General features: G+C 36.3%; 1 protein-coding gene and 1 long non-coding RNA gene across 5 annotated transcripts in view; both read right to left on the reverse strand.

Annotated features, from left to right (window-relative positions):
• The window catches only part of LOC149821261 (uncharacterized), a 47,609-nt gene that overhangs the window by 404 nt on the left and 29,937 nt on the right, over positions 1–17,268 (reverse strand). For 2 of the 4 annotated variants that reach the window (XM_089981689.1, XM_089981688.1), the window contains exons 5-10: positions 2,292–2,337; positions 1,958–2,014; positions 1,766–1,820; positions 1,583–1,683; positions 1,420–1,483; positions 1,134–1,267 (exon numbers count right to left, since the gene is read on the reverse strand). In XM_089981689.1, coding sequence (XP_089837815.1) covers positions 1,134–1,267; positions 1,420–1,483; positions 1,583–1,683; positions 1,766–1,820; positions 1,958–2,014; positions 2,292–2,337 — 457 coding nt within the window. The remainder of the gene's footprint in view (positions 1–1,133; positions 1,268–1,419; positions 1,484–1,582; positions 1,684–1,765; positions 1,821–1,957; positions 2,015–2,291; positions 2,338–17,268) is intronic. The other 2 variants (XM_089981691.1, XM_089981690.1) reach the window with 2 other exon arrangements.
• LOC149821262 (uncharacterized) lies at positions 6,838–12,510 on the reverse strand. The gene is made up of 2 exons (XR_016426718.1): positions 12,167–12,510; positions 6,838–7,534 (listed from the first exon to the last, which is right to left on the reverse strand). It is a non-coding gene; the product is annotated as an uncharacterized LOC149821262 (long non-coding RNA).

Genomic DNA, 17,268 nt, shown 5'->3' on the forward strand with positions numbered 1-17,268 from the left:
AGTGCATGGTCACAGAGTAAGCAAAGGGCAAGACATGGTGGATTCTTTTCATTCAAGTGCTTCAGGAATTTAACACATTCCGTGACTCGGATACAATAGTAGTCAGAAATCTCATTATCGGTATTTTCTAAGCAAGGAAAATCTCAGATAAATTTAACAATTTTTTTTTTCTTGGGAAATATCAGTATTTTTAAATTTTAAAATTATATAAGAACTAAAATATAAAGATCACATTAACAATGTGATCACAATACAAACATGATATTTTTTAAAATAAGTCGTATTTTGAAAATATCACATTTTTTTATTATATCGGTATTTGAAGTCTTGCCATAAAATCACGAGATTCTCAAAAAGTGGCTGATATTTTTTCCTATGGATACATACAATCGACTCAAATTTGTTGTATCAAGATAAAGAAGTCAGCTTTGAAAGGAAAACAAATACAATGGACATTTGAGTAGCATGTCTCAGTGCGTGCCCAAGACTCCATAGTCCATACCTTAAATTACTGTTCTTTTGGGTTAACATCATCAAAACAAGAAAACTGAGTCTAAGGCTCTGCTTGGGAGCCTTCCATTGAGATCCGAAGTTCTTTTACCTCACTCAAAAACTCGTCCACCAAACAACTAGTAGGAGGTGATGGAAACACCATTTCCATGTGTTGAAAAAAAATATGGTTTTGCTAAAATGTGGTGTTGAGGATGGAGTTGCCAAAAACATCCTCGTGGAAATGGCATTGAAATGTGGTGCCGGACCGGACAACTCCATTCCCAATGTTTTAGCAACACCACTGCCCACAAACAGCAGAGAGCATGAGAGCACTAGGGGAAACTGCAACACACCCCGGATTTGGGGGCTTCGAAACAGAGCCTATAAATATCAGTTTTCCCGCAATGAATTCAACTAACAAAACACTCAGAGACTAGTAATTTCCTTTTCTTTTTATTTCCCAGAGTAATGGGATCATAATTCTGTAAAGACTACCAAGGGAATGTGATAGACAACAAGCATCAATGAATCAAGAAACCACCCACAAAAGAATTATTTCAAACTAGCCAAGCTTGTCAATCACACATTGCAAGATTTTCCGTTACTCAAGGTCAAGCAATGCATGGTTATAGAAGACTTACAGGGAATAGTAAATCTAAGGCCTCCCAGGCTGCATGACGAACAGCTCTTGTTGGATACATAGGACCTCCAGGAGATGTAAAACTATAAAGGCATGATTTCATCCTGGTACATGTGGTCATCCTTAGTTCCAAACCTACAAAAAAAATTGGATGGCACTGATGTTTAAAATTTTGATTGCATGCTCATCATACACTCCAAAATATTGTCGGAAAAGTATGACTTCCAAGGCACCAAAGCATGTATTATCACATGGAAACTAATTCTTAGAAGGAAAAGGTGAAATACCCTGTAGGGCCCTCATATGATACAGGTAGTGCAGTAACACAGGCTCCACTTTCAACTTCAGAACCTGTATACAGGAGATAAAACCAAAAAAAAATAAAACATTCAATTTAACAAATATGGAATCACAGAAAACTCTACCCATTCTAAATGTAAAAGGACCCACCTGATCAGTTAGCTCAATGACAAACAGATCCTCTGGTCCACCAACTAAAAATGCATTTGGAAATACAGGAAAGTGGTTTAGGAATGCTCCTAATTTATCAACTGCATGAGGGAAATAAGAAAATGCAATATTACAATGTGACTTAGGAGATCTGATCATCTAATGAAACCAAGTCAGGCTCACCAAAGCTGTAAAAGAAGAGAAACCTTGAAAGTAGAAGAAACAGGTCTCGCCGTGCCTGAAAAGATTGCAGAAACATGTTAAGGATGAAGAATGAAAAGAAAAAGAATGCCAATGAATAAATTGAAGGAAAATGCATCTGTTTTGAGGGATGAACATATCAGAGGCTGAATGGACCATCATCTGAAAGCCTACCTGCAAAGGGATTTTTTCAAACCGTAGTGGGACCAATGCTACATCCTCAAGCAGGTACTGAAAAATTCAAAATCAGTACAATAGCATGTAGCTAAATAAATACCAAAATTTCATATGTGACTCATGCTGCAATCAACATACAAAACACTGTCACTACCACAACTCAAACGCACCTCAACACCTTTGTCTCAAACAATCATTGCCAGAGGGGCTTCACCAAATTCCAATCCAAATCCCCAATCTCTACCCCAACTACCAGTTCTCAAATGAAGTCATAATTGATAAAGTTTTCCTACATCTATGGGGATTACAACACTTTATTGCACACACTTACCTTAAACAAAGACAGAAAACGCCTTGTATTTGTTTGAACATCAATCCTGCAAAACACAATTCATAATGTACTTATAATTCAAGAAAACAGTTACATCATAAATAAAGGGACAAGGAAACAGGAATGCATGAATTAACAGGAGACTACTGCTAAAACAACAAATAGGGAGTATAAGGACTAGTGATCTAGATTTATACAGTCAATTGCTTTGCCCCCAGTAGCTTCACAATATCAAAGCAATAGAGTTCCAACCAGAGTTACCGGAAACGCCTAGCTTAATGAGGAAGCGCGCTTCCCCGAAGCGCGTTTCGGAAGCGCGATGTTAACATCGTGCTTCCGAAACGCGTTGTTAACATCGCGCTTCCGAAACGCGCAGGGAAGCATCCAATTTTTTTGGGAAGCACGCTTCCCTCTTTTCATTTTTTTTTAAATTTTTTTTAAATTTTTTTTAAATTTTTTTCTCTTTTCTCGCTTCCGATTTGCTTCCTAGGTCGCTTCCGGTTCGCTTCCGAGACGATTCCTGATTCGCTTATATAAGTCGTCCCACGCTTCCCGCTTCCTAAAAATTTGAAAGTGCCTCGCTTCCCGCTTTCGCTTCCCGTATCGATTCTCGCTGCCGCTTTCTCGACTGGCAACCATGGTTCCAACCGTGAGAGAGAGAGCAAAGAAGATGGAAAGAGAAACTTCATTGAGAGAGAAGAAAGAATGCAACCATATATGAAGGACATCCCTCATATCCCACTACAGGTCAAAAAACAATCGACTCTACACAACTAGAAGAAGTACAAAAATACCCTTGTAAAGAATGTAATATACACAAATACATAAAATGGGTAGCACACAAAATGCAATACACACTGTACATAAGACTCAACACTCCCCCTCAAACTTGAGATGATGCAAGAGGAATCATCCCAAGTTTGGAAAGGAATGTGCTAAAGTGCAACGGAGCAAGACTCTTGGTAAACACGTCTGCAATCTGATCCTTAGAGCCTACATGCTCAAGATAAATGACTCCATCTTCATAGGCCTTGTAAAATGACAATCTAGTTCAATATGTTTAGTTCTTTCATGAAATTTTGGATTCTTTACAATATGAATAACACTCATATCTGATCATCGATAGGAACTCCCAACTCTCCCAATGGCCACCTTATTCAAATAACATAAGTTGTAACCTGTGCCATTGCTCTGTATTCAACTTCAACTGTAAATAAAGCAACTCTTTGTTGCTTCTTACTTTTCTATGAAATTAGGGAGCTTCCAAGAAAAATACAAAAGCCAATAGTAGAAAGACGATGCCGGGTAGAGTCTCCAAAATCAACATCACAAAAGGCTCTCACATCTGTGGAAGAGGACGATGAAAAAAATCCCATAGTACATGGTGTCCCTCACATATCTAAGAATCCGAAGTACCGCAACCATCCTGGGGGAGCTCATAAACTAACAGACAACATGAACAAAGTAAGTGATATATGGTCTAGATATAGTCAAATATATCAAGCTACCGACTAACTGCCTATACAACACTGGATCATCTAGCTCTACCCCATCTGAAGCTCTCAACTTGACATTAGCTTCCATAGGATAACTAACCTTTTTTAAAGGTCCACTAATCTTGCCTTCACAACCAAATCAGTTGCATACTTATGTTGGGACAAGTAAAGTCCTCTCTTGTATGCAATCTCTAAGCCAAGAAAATATTTCAAAATTTTTACATCCTTTATCTCAAAAATGTTGGCTAACTTCTTGGTATAATCTACCTAATTTAAATTATCTCCCGGAATGATCATATCTTCAACATACATGAGTAATATGTGCTTCCCTTGATAAGAAGATGTCATAAACAATGTTGGGTCATGGTAACTTTGCTTGAAACCAAGAAATTTGATAGCAGCACTAAATATTTCTAATCAGGCTCGAGGAGCTTGTTAGAACCTATACAAAGCCCTCTTCAACCTACAAACTCTGCCCTCAGGATCCTAATATCCTTGTGAAAACTACATATATACCTCCTTATGCATATCACTATTTAAGAAGACATTTTTCTCATCTAATTGCCATAGGTTCTACTGTTTCACTGCAACTACTACAAGCAAGGTTCGTACGGTAGTCAATGAGTCACAGGTGCAAAGATTTCTGCAAAATCAATTCCAAATTGTTGGTTGTAGCCCTTTGCCACTAATCTTGCCTTATATCTTTTGAAAGACCTATCTGCCTTAGTCTTGATCTTATAAACTCATTTGCTCTCAACTACATTCTTGCCTGTTGGAGGCTTTACAAAATCTCATGCATGCATTCTCTCTAGGACATTCATTTCCTTAGTCATTGCAAATTGCCACTCTTCTTTACAAGCAACCTCCGCATAAGACTTAGGTTCAACATAAGAGTGAATCAAGATTAAGAATACACAATGTATAGCGGAGAAAGACTCATAAGACACAAAGTGAGGGAGGAATGGATACTCTAGAGTTTCGACGTACCTAAGGAGAGGGTGAAGGAAATGGGGATGGCTCAAAAAATGACCCTAGACTTTGATGCTCACGATCAATTGAAGAAGGAATTGGATCAGAATTGGCCTTTATGCTTCCTACTTCCTCAGCCAACACCTGATCTAAGAAAAGGTATCCCAACAATATTTTTATGTCGTCTAGAATAGATTTGTCCAAACCTATGGCCTCTTAAAGAAACTTTCGTCCCCAAACCTCCATATGCCCATTAACTCCCTCTTGCTCACCCTGATCCTTCATATGCCCATCCATTCCCTATTTTTGCAAGAAATGGCACCAAGAAGGACATATAAGTCTCCGCTCATGCCTTATCCTCAATCTGGCTAAAATAAAGTATATCTTCATGGAAGACAATATTTTTAGATATCCAAACTTTTCTTTCAATTGGATCAATAGCACTTATAACCCTTTTGCCCATTTGAAAAACTCAAGAAGCAACACTTAACAGTTTTGGGAGACAGTTTATCTTTATATTTATCAGGTAAAAGCACAAAACAGATACATCCAAGCACTTTCATCATTTTATAGTTCGGAACAATTCCATACAATTTCTGAAAAGGAGATATACCTTTGAAAACACTCGAAGGCATATTATTTATCTGATAGATAGTCATCCACTTAGCATCAGCCCAATATATTTTTAGCACACATCCACTAGAGAGAAAAGCAATAGTTGTCTAAAAAATGTGCCTATTCTTCCATTCAGTGACTCCATTTTGTTCAAGAGTATAAGGAGAAGATTTTTTATGATTTATACCTCTTTACTGCAAGAACCTCTCAAACACCACCAAAATCATTTCTAAAAGGCTTAATCTTGGCTGGGTTTGAATCATAGCCCAAAATTCTTAAAGATCTCAAAAAGTTCACTGCTACTTTTTATGAAATATACCCAAGTATACCTTATGCAATCATCAATAAATGTGACAAAATACGACGAACCTCCTTCGAAGAAGATTGGTGAGGGACCCCACACATCTGAATGAACAAGATCAATTGGACACTAAGCTTCCTTGTTTCTAGTCCCAAATGGCATAGCATGGCCCTTTGCCAGCATCTTTTTATGACATATACCCAAGTATACCTTATGCAATCATCAATAAATGTGACAAAATACGACGAACCTCCTTCGAAGAAGATTGGTGAGGGACCCCACACATCTGAATGAACAAGATCAATTGGACACTAAGCTTCCTTGTTTCTAGTCCCAAATGGCATAGCATGGCCCTTTGCCAGCCTACAACTTTCACATGCCTTGCCACGTAACTTTGACTCACCCAAACTCCTACCAGATACCAAATGTGGCAACCTGAACTAGAAATATGACCTAGTTTATGGTGCCACAAAACAGATTCATCCATAACCGCATCCCCTAGATTAACTCCAGACTTCTTTTGAGAGCTCATATCCAACCAATCTAAATAATACATATCTTCCCTCCTATGACCAATTTCAATCATTCTTCCTAACAGCTGATTCTGCACAACACAATCAACAAGAGAGAATATAACATTGCAGTTAAAATTGGTAATTTGGCCAACAGAATGTGGCATGATGCTCCTAAATCTATCAACCACCAAGAGGACTACCAGAAATACCTACACAAGCAAAATCAGAAGAGGAAGTGGGAACATAAGAGAGGTTAGAAGACAGAGCAACAGTGAATGACTGAGTTAAAAGCTGCAATTAAAGAATTTGTTGTTGCATCTACAGAATCAACTCCAAAATCCATAATTGACTCCCACCAAGATGCTCAGAAGAACCTCTCACAGGCAAGTCAACAGACCGAGTCTTTCCACTATCATTCAATTGCTCATTCCTATCCCTAGGACTCTCTAATGGATTGAGTTGCAGAACCACCTCTCTTTTCAATGCAGGGTAGGATTGCTGTATATGCCACATTTTTTTGCAATAATGACATCTCATACCACCCATGTCACCTCTAGATGTTCATGACATAGCAATCATCTCATCACTAAATCTACCATTCTGACAAACAGATGGGAACTATCCAACTTTAATGGGTCAAGTTGAATTAATTTTTCCTTCTCCATCACAACCACAACCCTCAACTACAAATCAAAAAGCCAATAGAGAACACAATACAGCTGGACCGAATACACAATATACAATTCCGAAATAAACAAGATATTGTTAAAATACTGCGTATATATTTATACAGTATTCGTATATCAGGGGTATTTTGGTTATTTAATAATATGTATTTAAGTACAGTCCATTAGATACTGTAAGGTCTTTTTTATTTTCTTTATTTTTCTATTTTTTTATTGTAAATTCAAAAGAGCTGTTGGGGTGACAGCCCAACTACTGTTGGACTGCCTCCCTTAAAGGCATGTGAGGCTCTCTATAAATAGAACCTCACCTCACTATGTATTCTATGCTTTTCTAAAGCATTTCACATGCTAATACAAGATCTATTAGCACAGTCCATTACAGTATTCGTATATCACGGGTATTTTGGTTATTTAATAATATGTATTTTAGTACAGTCCATTAGATACTGTAAGGTCTTTTTTATTTTCTTTATTTTTTTATTGTAAATTCAAAAGAGCTGTTGGGGTGACAGCCCAACTACTGTTGGACTGCCTCCCTTAAAGGCATGTGAGGCTCTCTATAAATAGAACCTCATCTCACTATGTATTCTATGCTTTTCTAAAGCATTTCATGTGCTAATACAAGATCTATTTTTCTATTGTGCTCTTGTGAGTTTTGTGCCTTTGTGCTCTTGTGGAATTCGTGCTTTTGTGTATCTCTTTTATGAGATTGCCATCGGTCCATTAGAGACCATAGTATATTTGTGCACTAGTGTAGCCCTTCGTTGGCATTGTAATTGTGCACTCTTGTTTCATTACATGGTATCAAAGCTAGGCTCTTGAAGTAATGAAAGCAATCTTGAGATTGTTCTCTTTGTGGTGGTGCTCTTCAACCTTTCGTCCTCAAACACAAGTCTTCTTCATTATGGGAGAAAGAGATTCTGCCTCCGTCGTCTCCTACAAGCTCAACGAAAACCACTATTTGATGTAGGCAACCACTATGAAAAATCACAAAGGTAAAAAGCTTTGGGGTTTTGTTAGTAGAACCACTAATGAACCTCAACTTAAATTGACAAGAAGAGAAGGAGATCAAGTCAAAGCCCTATCTGAAGAAGAAAAGGAGAAAGCTTTGCAAGAATATCAAAACAAGTTAAGGATTGAGAAGCTAACAATGCTCAAATTCTCTTATGGTTCATGAATACCATGGAGTTCAAAATCGCCACCAACATCATCACATTTAAAAGGGCATGTGATGCATGGATTTTCCTAAAGAGCACCTTCATTAAAAAAGATATGGCTGGGCTATATTATCTTCAAGACAAGGTACGTAATACCAAACAAGGAGATAAAAATGTAAGAGACTTTTATAGTATTTTATCTTTTATTTGGGATGAACTAGCTATGTTAAAACCAAAATGAGAATGTTCGACTATTGAAATGAGAAAATTACAAGTTGAAAGAGAAAACCTTTTCTCTTTTCTTTATGGTCTCCGACCAAAATTTGAGCAAGTTAGGTCTTTATTTTATAGGACTTCGAGTCCTATAAGTGAGGTGCTTGCTCAAATTTGTCAAGAAGAAACAAAACTTGGAATGCACAAGTCTAATGATGAGGTTCTTGTCGTATCAAGACTCAAATTTTTTGTAAAAACTTATAAACCACCTCACTTTGAAATAAAATTCAATGGAGGACATAATTGGGGAGGAAAAAAAAAGAGGATACAAGGGTAAAATTATTTGTCATTATTGTAAGGAACGGGGTTATATAAGACCAGATAGTCCCAAGTTCAAGAATGTTGTTGCCGTAAGTGAAGAACCTCAAGAATAAAAAAAAGAAGGCAACTTCAATGATTTGACAATTACCCAAATAGCAGAGGTCGTCTCACAAATTCTTAAAGTCACTCCTACATCCGACGTCGCCATCTCTTCGTCTTCTTTTCCAGGTAAGTCTTCTTGGATTTTGGATTCGAGAGCCTCTTTTCACACGACTCATAATGAGTCTATTATCCAATTGCACTAATTTATATTTTTCATGTGTATCAACTGCCGATGGTACTTATTTAAAAGTTAAAAGTATAGGAAACCTCAATAATATCTAAAAAAACATTTTTATTCCAAATGTGAGGGTTATTCAAAATTAAATTTAAACCTTTTTTCAAATTTTTTATTATGGGTGTAAAGTATTCTTCTCATCTAAGGCTTTTTGGGTGCAGGATCTCTAATCAAGGAAGCTGATTGGGCAAGGCTATAGAAGAGGAAATCTTTACTATATGAATTTTTTATATTTACCCAAAAACTCTCTTTGTAATCATGTCAAAGACATTAATTTAGATCTTTGGCATAAAAAATTAAAACACCCAAGTATATCCAAATTATCTCATTTTTCATTTTTGAAAAAATTTATAAGGACAAAGAATTTGTATGTGAAGATTGTATATTTGGAAAATGCAAATGATGCCTTTTGGATCTAGAACTTCCTTGACTAATTAAATCTTTGAATTAGTGCATTCGGATGTATGGGGTCCCGCTCTCGTTATGTCAAAAAATACTTATTCATATTATGTTACATTCATAGATGATTTTAGTAGACATACTTGGATATACTTCCTTAAACTCAAATCTGAAGTTTTTTCGTGTTTTAAAATTTTTCATAATCTAGTTAAAAATCAATTTAAAACAAACATTAAAGTCTTCTGCCCCGACTCAGGGGGAGAGTTTCTTTCAAACGAATTCCAATTCTATCTAAAAACTCATGGTATCTTACACTAAAGATCTTGTTCTAGGACCCCCAACAAAATGGTATTTCCGAAAAAAAACATCGCATTATTGAAACTTCTAGGACCCTACTCATTTCAAAAGAAATTCCAAAAAACTTCTGGGCCGAAGCCGCTCTCACTACGATATATCTAATAAATAGAATGCCTTATCAAACTTTGGAAAACAAATCCCCTATTGAAAAGCTTTTTAAAATCTCTCTCGATTTGAAAAGACTAAAGGTATTTGGATGTAAATGTTTTGTGCTTATTGAAAAATATAACAAACTCTCCTAAAGCTATAAAATGTGTTTTTCTTGGATATGCCAAAAATAAAAAAGGCTATCGATGTTATGAACCAACAAACGATAAACTTTATGTCTCTAGAAATGTAACATTTCTTGAAAATGAGAATGGATTTGATTTTGAAAAACCTAAGGAAGAATCTGAGTATGCCTTCTTATTTGATTTGTTACCTAAATTAAATAATAAAATTATTGATAATATTGATATTGATAATTTTGAGTCTATTAAAGAACCAAGTGAAAAAAGAAAACCAACTCATAATCCCTTACAATACTCTAGACGAGATAATGGGGAGCATCCATATACTTTTGAAAGGTATAATCAATCAACAAATGTTGAAGAATCTAGTGTTAGAAGATCTGAACAGATACATAAGCCTCTCAAATAGGTTTGTCTCTTATGAATCCTTTTCTGCAAACTTTAGGGCTTGTCTTCTAACAACTCATTCATATCATAAACCACCTAACTACAAAGAAGCTAAAAACAAAAAAGAATGGGTAGAAGCTATGAAAATAGAATTAGATACATTATACAAGGCTCATACTTGGGCAGTTCAACCTCTTGCCAAGGAAAAGAAAACAATAGGATGTAGATAGGTATTCAAAGTCAAAACAAAGAGTGACGAGTCCCTAGAAAGAAACAAAGCAAGATTAGTTGCAAAAGGATTCTCCCAGGAATATGAAATAGATTATGAGAAAACATTTGCCCCAGTAACTCGCATGACCACAATTAGGGATCTAGTTGCAGTAACATCCATTAGAAAATAACTTATATATTAGTTAGACGTTAAGAATGCTTTCTTAAATGAAAATTTAAATGAAGAAGTGTGCATGGATCCTCCCTTGGTCTGACTAATGAAAATGGAATGGTTATTCATCTTCAAAAAGCTTTATATGGGCTTAAACAAGCTCATAAAGCATGGTATGATCGTTTTAGTAGAACGGTGTTGAATCTTGGAACCGGTACCTCACTTATAATTTTGCTTTTGTATGTTGATGATATGAACATCACTAGGAATGATCAGAAGAAAATTGAAAAAAATAAAATTATGCTTAAAAAATCTTTTGATATGACTGACCTTGGTTTTTTGAGAAATTTTTTAGGAATTGAAGTAGCATACTCGCCAAGAGGGTACATTTTGTCTCAAATCAAGTTTGCAGTTGATATTGTTGCGCGTTTGGGAATCACAAATACAAAATATGTCGATACTCCTGAAGTGATAAATACTAAAATGAGAGCTGAAGACAGAGTTTTGTTAGATAATCTAACTTTTTATAGGCAACCTATCGAATCATTAATGTACCTATCTATTACCAGGCCAGACATTGCGCATGCAGTACATACTGCAAGTCAGTTTCAACATGCGCCCACATCGGTTCACATGAGTGTCATATTAAGAATAGTTCGATAGAACAAGAAAACTACATCTAAATGGCTATTCTTATCATCTTCATCATCTTTAAATCTTATTGCTTATATTGATTCTGACTGGGGAGGAGATCTCAATAACCGTCACTCAACTACAGGTTTTTGTGTGTTTGTAGGTGATTCTTTCATTTCTTGGAGATGCAAAAAACAACAGAAAGTGTCTTTATCTTCCACGAAGCTGAGTATAGGGTGATGGCTACAACAACAACCGAGGTCGTGTGGATGAGATCATTACTTTCATATATGGGTGTTGATGTTTCAGACCTTCAAATAACAAAAGTGCCACATATATATAACCAACAATCACACATTTCATGAGCAAACAAAACATATTGAGATGGATTGCCACTATGTTTGAGAAGAATAATTGAAGGGGAGGATTACTTTACCATATGTTCAGTCAGAGTTTCAGATTGCGGACTTCTTCACCAAATCTCTTCATCTACCAATTCTTGTATCTTCTTAGCAAACTTTCGATGATTTCACAGTATGTTTGAGGGGGAGAGTTAAAAATACTGTGTATATATTTATACCTAATTGATATACGCATCTTTATATAATATAAGTAAATCAGGGTATTTTGGTTATTTCATATGTATTTTAGTACAATCCTTTTTATTTTCTTTATTTTTCTATTTTTTTATTGTAAATTCAAAAGAACTGTTGGGGTGACAGTCCAACGAGTGTTGGATTGCCTCCCTTAAAGGCTAGAGCCTCACCTCACTATGTATTTTATGCTTTTCTAAAGCATTTCATGTGCTAATACAAGATCTAATTTTCTCTTGTGCTCTTATGGGTTTTGTGCTTTTGTGCTCTTGTGGAATTCGTGCCTTTGTGTATCTCTTTTACGAGATTGTCATCGGTCCATTAGAAACCATAATATATTTGTGCACTTGTGTAGCCCTTCGTTGGCATTGTAGTTGTGCACTCTTGTTTCGTTACAGATATCACCAACTTCAACATACTCTCTGGAATGAAACCAAAAGACAACACAAACCATGTTGATACTACCAACACCCATATGTGCTCAGCCAATATGAAGACCGTCAACAAAGTATGCACCAAACAAGATGCACACATGGCCACACCTCAAATGCCTCAACCAACAATCCAAAACAGATATCCAATATCAGAAATGATGAAGCCTGATGTTAATACAAAGGTTACAGTAGTTCTATCCCCTCAATAAGCAAAAACCCAACTACCGCCTTAAATAGACCACTAAAATCACTTCAAAGCTTCGCCAAAACACCAAATTTTGTCAAAACAACACTTCTAAAAGTTTCCTCACATAAAAACAACCAGATTATGTCAAACTAAGGCCACCAAAAACTATTGATCTGATTGGAATAGCCGGAAATCCAAACCTGATCACTATTCATAAAATCAGAAAAAAAATCATATAAAATCGAGTATATCTCTGATCGAAATGATTCTTGATTTAGAAATCATCTAAAATCAAGATCCACCAAAGTCTCAACTCAATCAAACAAAACTGCAACAAATGTACAGGTGTACTTCTTGGGGCACACACACCCGACGCACCAGAATGGAGTTTCTTCTTCCTCTTTCCTTCCAGCTAATCACCAAATACATCTCCCTAGGGTTGGGTATGACTTTGATACCATATCAAAGCAATTAAGTTCCAACCATGTAAGAGATAGCAAAGAAGAAGATGGGAAGAGAAACTTCATTGAGAGAAAGGAAAGAATACAACCATATATGGAGGACATCCCTCATATCTCACTATAGGAAAAAAAACATTTGACTCTACCCTACTAGAAGTACAAAAATACCCTTTTAAAGAATGTAATGTACACAAATATATAAAAGGGGCAGCACACAAAATGTAATACACATATTGTATATAAAACTCAACACACAACACTTATTTTTCAAACGGGAAACAAATTGAACAGAGGATTATGCTTGTAGAAACCTTCATAAACATTAGTTACCCACAAGTTGGTATATATTACTGGGATTGGAAAATTTTGCATGTATCCATCGCAAAGGATCCACATGAGAACTAGTGAAAATAACAAAGAATCCAACTACTTTGTTCATCTTCTCTTCTATAGCACACAAATACAGTCAAGCTTTAGTTCTAGGAGTTGGTGCTCAAAATCACAAAACCTTTCCTGAAATGTTCTTTTTCATGGTCTCTTCATGTTTGCTTCTGTCTATTGTGCCTAATCAATTGTCATATCAACTGGAGCTTGGCAAAGATTATTTATGCCGGTTGAGTCAAACCTCATGGAGGTACATTCTACAATACATAGCAATGGTAGCTTTTCTCAACCTGGGGATATACTAATCTAAAAGCATTGATAGAATAAATACATGCAGAGGTGATTTGCACACCAAAATCATGATACATCTGTGTCCCATAACCAAGGCCTAACATGAAAATCTCACAGATTGACTTGTTGCATCAGCATGTATCACAATTTGCTACTAGCCTACTACAGTCTCCGCTTCTCATAACTGTTATTCAGTTTGGTCTTTCATTCCTCATCAGTAAATATTTAGTTGGCTTGCAGATACTCTTTTAGTTACCCAATCGCCCACCCACATACACAGTTACAATCACGGTCAGACTAATCAGTACCAAACCATTTCTATTAAGAAAGGTTTGGGTGGGGGGTTCTCTTTTTTAATAGAAAGAAGAAAGTCACATTACTTTTTTATGTTAATGCTAAAAGAAGAGCAGATCCAATACCAAGACTACTTTTTCTGGAGTGCTCTTTTTTTATTAAAGTGTTGGTACTACCTTCCCCTCTATCAATGGAATTGACTTGTTCTACTGATCACGTAACCCATCAAGCTTGCATCATGAACATGGTGGTGATGAGAATGGTTAAAACTGCAGTTTGAAAATTATGCATGTCAACTAGATGAATCATGTCATCAACAAGAGAGATATTACACTTTGAAGAGGAAATATAACATTAATGTTTAAAAGGAGGTAAATGTATGAGTTTAGCATCAGATGACTGAAGTATATAATGTAGAACTGCATTCCCTTTACTAAAGCAACTAATGATATTTCTGTTCTCCCAATGCATATGGTGGAATCAAACATTTCTCAAGTCAATGATGGTAAAATGCCATAAAGACTGTGGTTCATTGTCTTGTGCAAGGTCAAGCATATTGCCATTAACTACAGAAGAAACCAGTTTAGCTATCAACTAATTGCACCTTGCCAACAAAAATACTTTGAGGAACAATTACTGATATGATCACTCCAGTCAGTATGTGTGTCTATTGCAGCAGTTCAAGCAAATTTTCACCAGTGAAAGGTAGAGACCACAGTGAAAGGTACATGGTATTCAGATTAATTACATTGAAGAAACCAAAGCAGGAAATATTCCAAACGCTCCATCTTCAAGATTGCACCTTGTCATCCAAAATGCATGGCTTAGACAATGCTATTTAATTCTTGAAAACAGCCATTCGCATATTGATCTTAACAGTTCAGTTTTAGAATATGTAATGCAAACTTAGGTATATTTACATGAGATAATCTAGTTTTTCTGCCCTTTTGAATTCTTTTATAATTAAAATATTGATGATGGACCGCAATTTTCTTTAGATCTTATCTTATTATTTTGTAATTCACAACTACTAATAGATGCTAGATTTAGGTTTTCTGAGGTTCTTGCAGAGAAAAAGAAGACGAGAAAAGTTTGGGCTGAACTCTCACGATTCCCAATATGGGAAAATCATGCCTCATTTTGACTATTTATATTCACTTTACACTAAAATACATCTTTACTAAAACACCCTTAATAACACAAAATACAAGACTAATAAAGGGTATTTTAGGAACAAAATATATAATAAAATATATAACAGTAACATCGTGAACAGTGACATGAACAGTAACGTTGTGAAAAGTGACATGAGTGATATGAATCTGGATCAAGATCTAGATCCGACCACCTCAAACCTCACACTCTAATAGCCTCCCTCAAGTTGTACATGGTTAACAACCATGGACAACTTGCTTCTTAAATACCAAAACTTAAACATGTTCTTTGCGAGGCCTTTAGTGAACAAGTCAACCACTTGGTCTTCAGTCCAGACATAACTCGTCTCAATCTCCTGATCCTCCACTTTTTGACGAATAAAATGTTGAACAATTTCGATATGTTTTGTCTTTTCATGTTAAATGAGATTTACTAAAATCTTGATAGCTCCTTGATTATCATACAACAAGAGTGGCTTGGGGATGACTTCTCCCAAATCATACAACATGTGTCTAATCTATGTCATCTCAACTATAATTGCAGTCATGGAACAATATTCAGCCTTTGTACTGGACCTCGCAACAGCCTTTTGTTTTTTACTACTCCATGAGACCAAATTTCTTCCAAAGAAAATACAGTATCTAGAAACAGACCTTCTCTCATCAAGATCTCCAGCCCAATCGACATATGAGTAAGTCGTAACCATTAACATATCTTCATGTAGCGCCCTATTTCTGTAGAGCAAGCCATCTCCCAAAGTGTCCTTTAAATATCTCAAAATTCTTTTCACACCCTCTATATGTGATGTTCTAGGCTGATGCATGAATTGTGACACCTGATTAACAGCAAAAACAATATATGCACGAGTGAAAGTGAGATATTGCAGCATTCCAACTATGCTTCTGAACTGTGTTAGGCCGTGAAATAATTCTTCATCATTTACGCATAATCCCTGATGAATGGGAACTGAGGTTGCAACATGTTTATAATCTTTCATGGCTGTTTCATTTAGGAGATCCATCATGTAATTTTGCTGAGTTAAAATAAGGGAATCAACTGTAATGAAATATGCGGAAAAGCAAAGAGTGCACTAAGCACTTACAACATCTACTAATGAACAAACAAAGAGGGGCTAATACCCAAACCCACAAGAGACAACACAACATAAAAATATAAATGCCTCTTATTGAAAGAGAGAGAGCTCTCAAGAGTGAAAAATACAAGAGGGGAGCACCCCTATTTATACACAAGAGGAGGAGAGGGAGAGGGCCAAGAGGCCTTAAAAGGAGAGCCACCTAGGGGGCTCCCCATGTAGTCGTTGGGAGCCCCCCAACGGTCACTAATGTGACCGTTGGAGGCCCCATCGACTACATGGTGGGGCCCCTTTTGAGTGAGCAAAAAACAAAAAAATAAAAAATACATTTTACAAAAAATAAAGAGAAAAATAAACAAAGAAAAACAAGTACCCCTATCGGGTACTTGTGAAATGACAGAAATACCCCTATCGGGTGTTATATATATATATATATAAATATATATATATATATGAATTACATATATTTTAACACCCTCCCTCAAGCTTTACGGGGATATAACCGAAAGCTTGTTAAGGAGAAACAAAAACCGAGGAGCCGCAAGAGCCTTAGTGAAGAAGTCCGCCAACTGGTACTCTGATGTGACGTAAGGTAGTGCTATAGTTCCTCTTAGGTATTCATCCCGAACGTAATGGCAGTCCATCTCAATATGTTTAGTACGCTCATGGAAGGTGTGATTGCTTGCAATATAGATTGCGCTTTTGTTGTCACAACACATCTTCGAAGGAGTAGAGATGACAATGCCCATATCACTGAGGAGGCTTCTTAGCCACACAAGTTCCATGGTTGTAGTGACCATAGCACGATATTCTGCTTCCGTCGAGGACAATGATACTTTGTGTTGCTTCTTGCATCTCCACGAAATCATAGAGTCACCTAAGAAAACACAAAAACCAGTAGTTGAGACACGGTCATTGGGATTTCCTCCCCAATCTGCATCGGTATAAACAATTAAATCAAGTGACGAGGCAGAAGAAAGAAAAACTCCCTTAGTTATGGTATTTTTTATATATCTGACAATCCTTAAGACTGCACTCATGTGCACGGTTGTAGGTGCATGTTGAAACTGACTGACAGAGTGGACGG

This window comes from Nuphar pumila, chromosome 12 (assembly GCF_984573655.1).
Source record: "Nuphar pumila chromosome 12, dmNupPumi1.hap1.1, whole genome shotgun sequence".
Classification (NCBI taxonomy): Eukaryota; Viridiplantae; Streptophyta; class Magnoliopsida; order Nymphaeales; family Nymphaeaceae; genus Nuphar; species Nuphar pumila.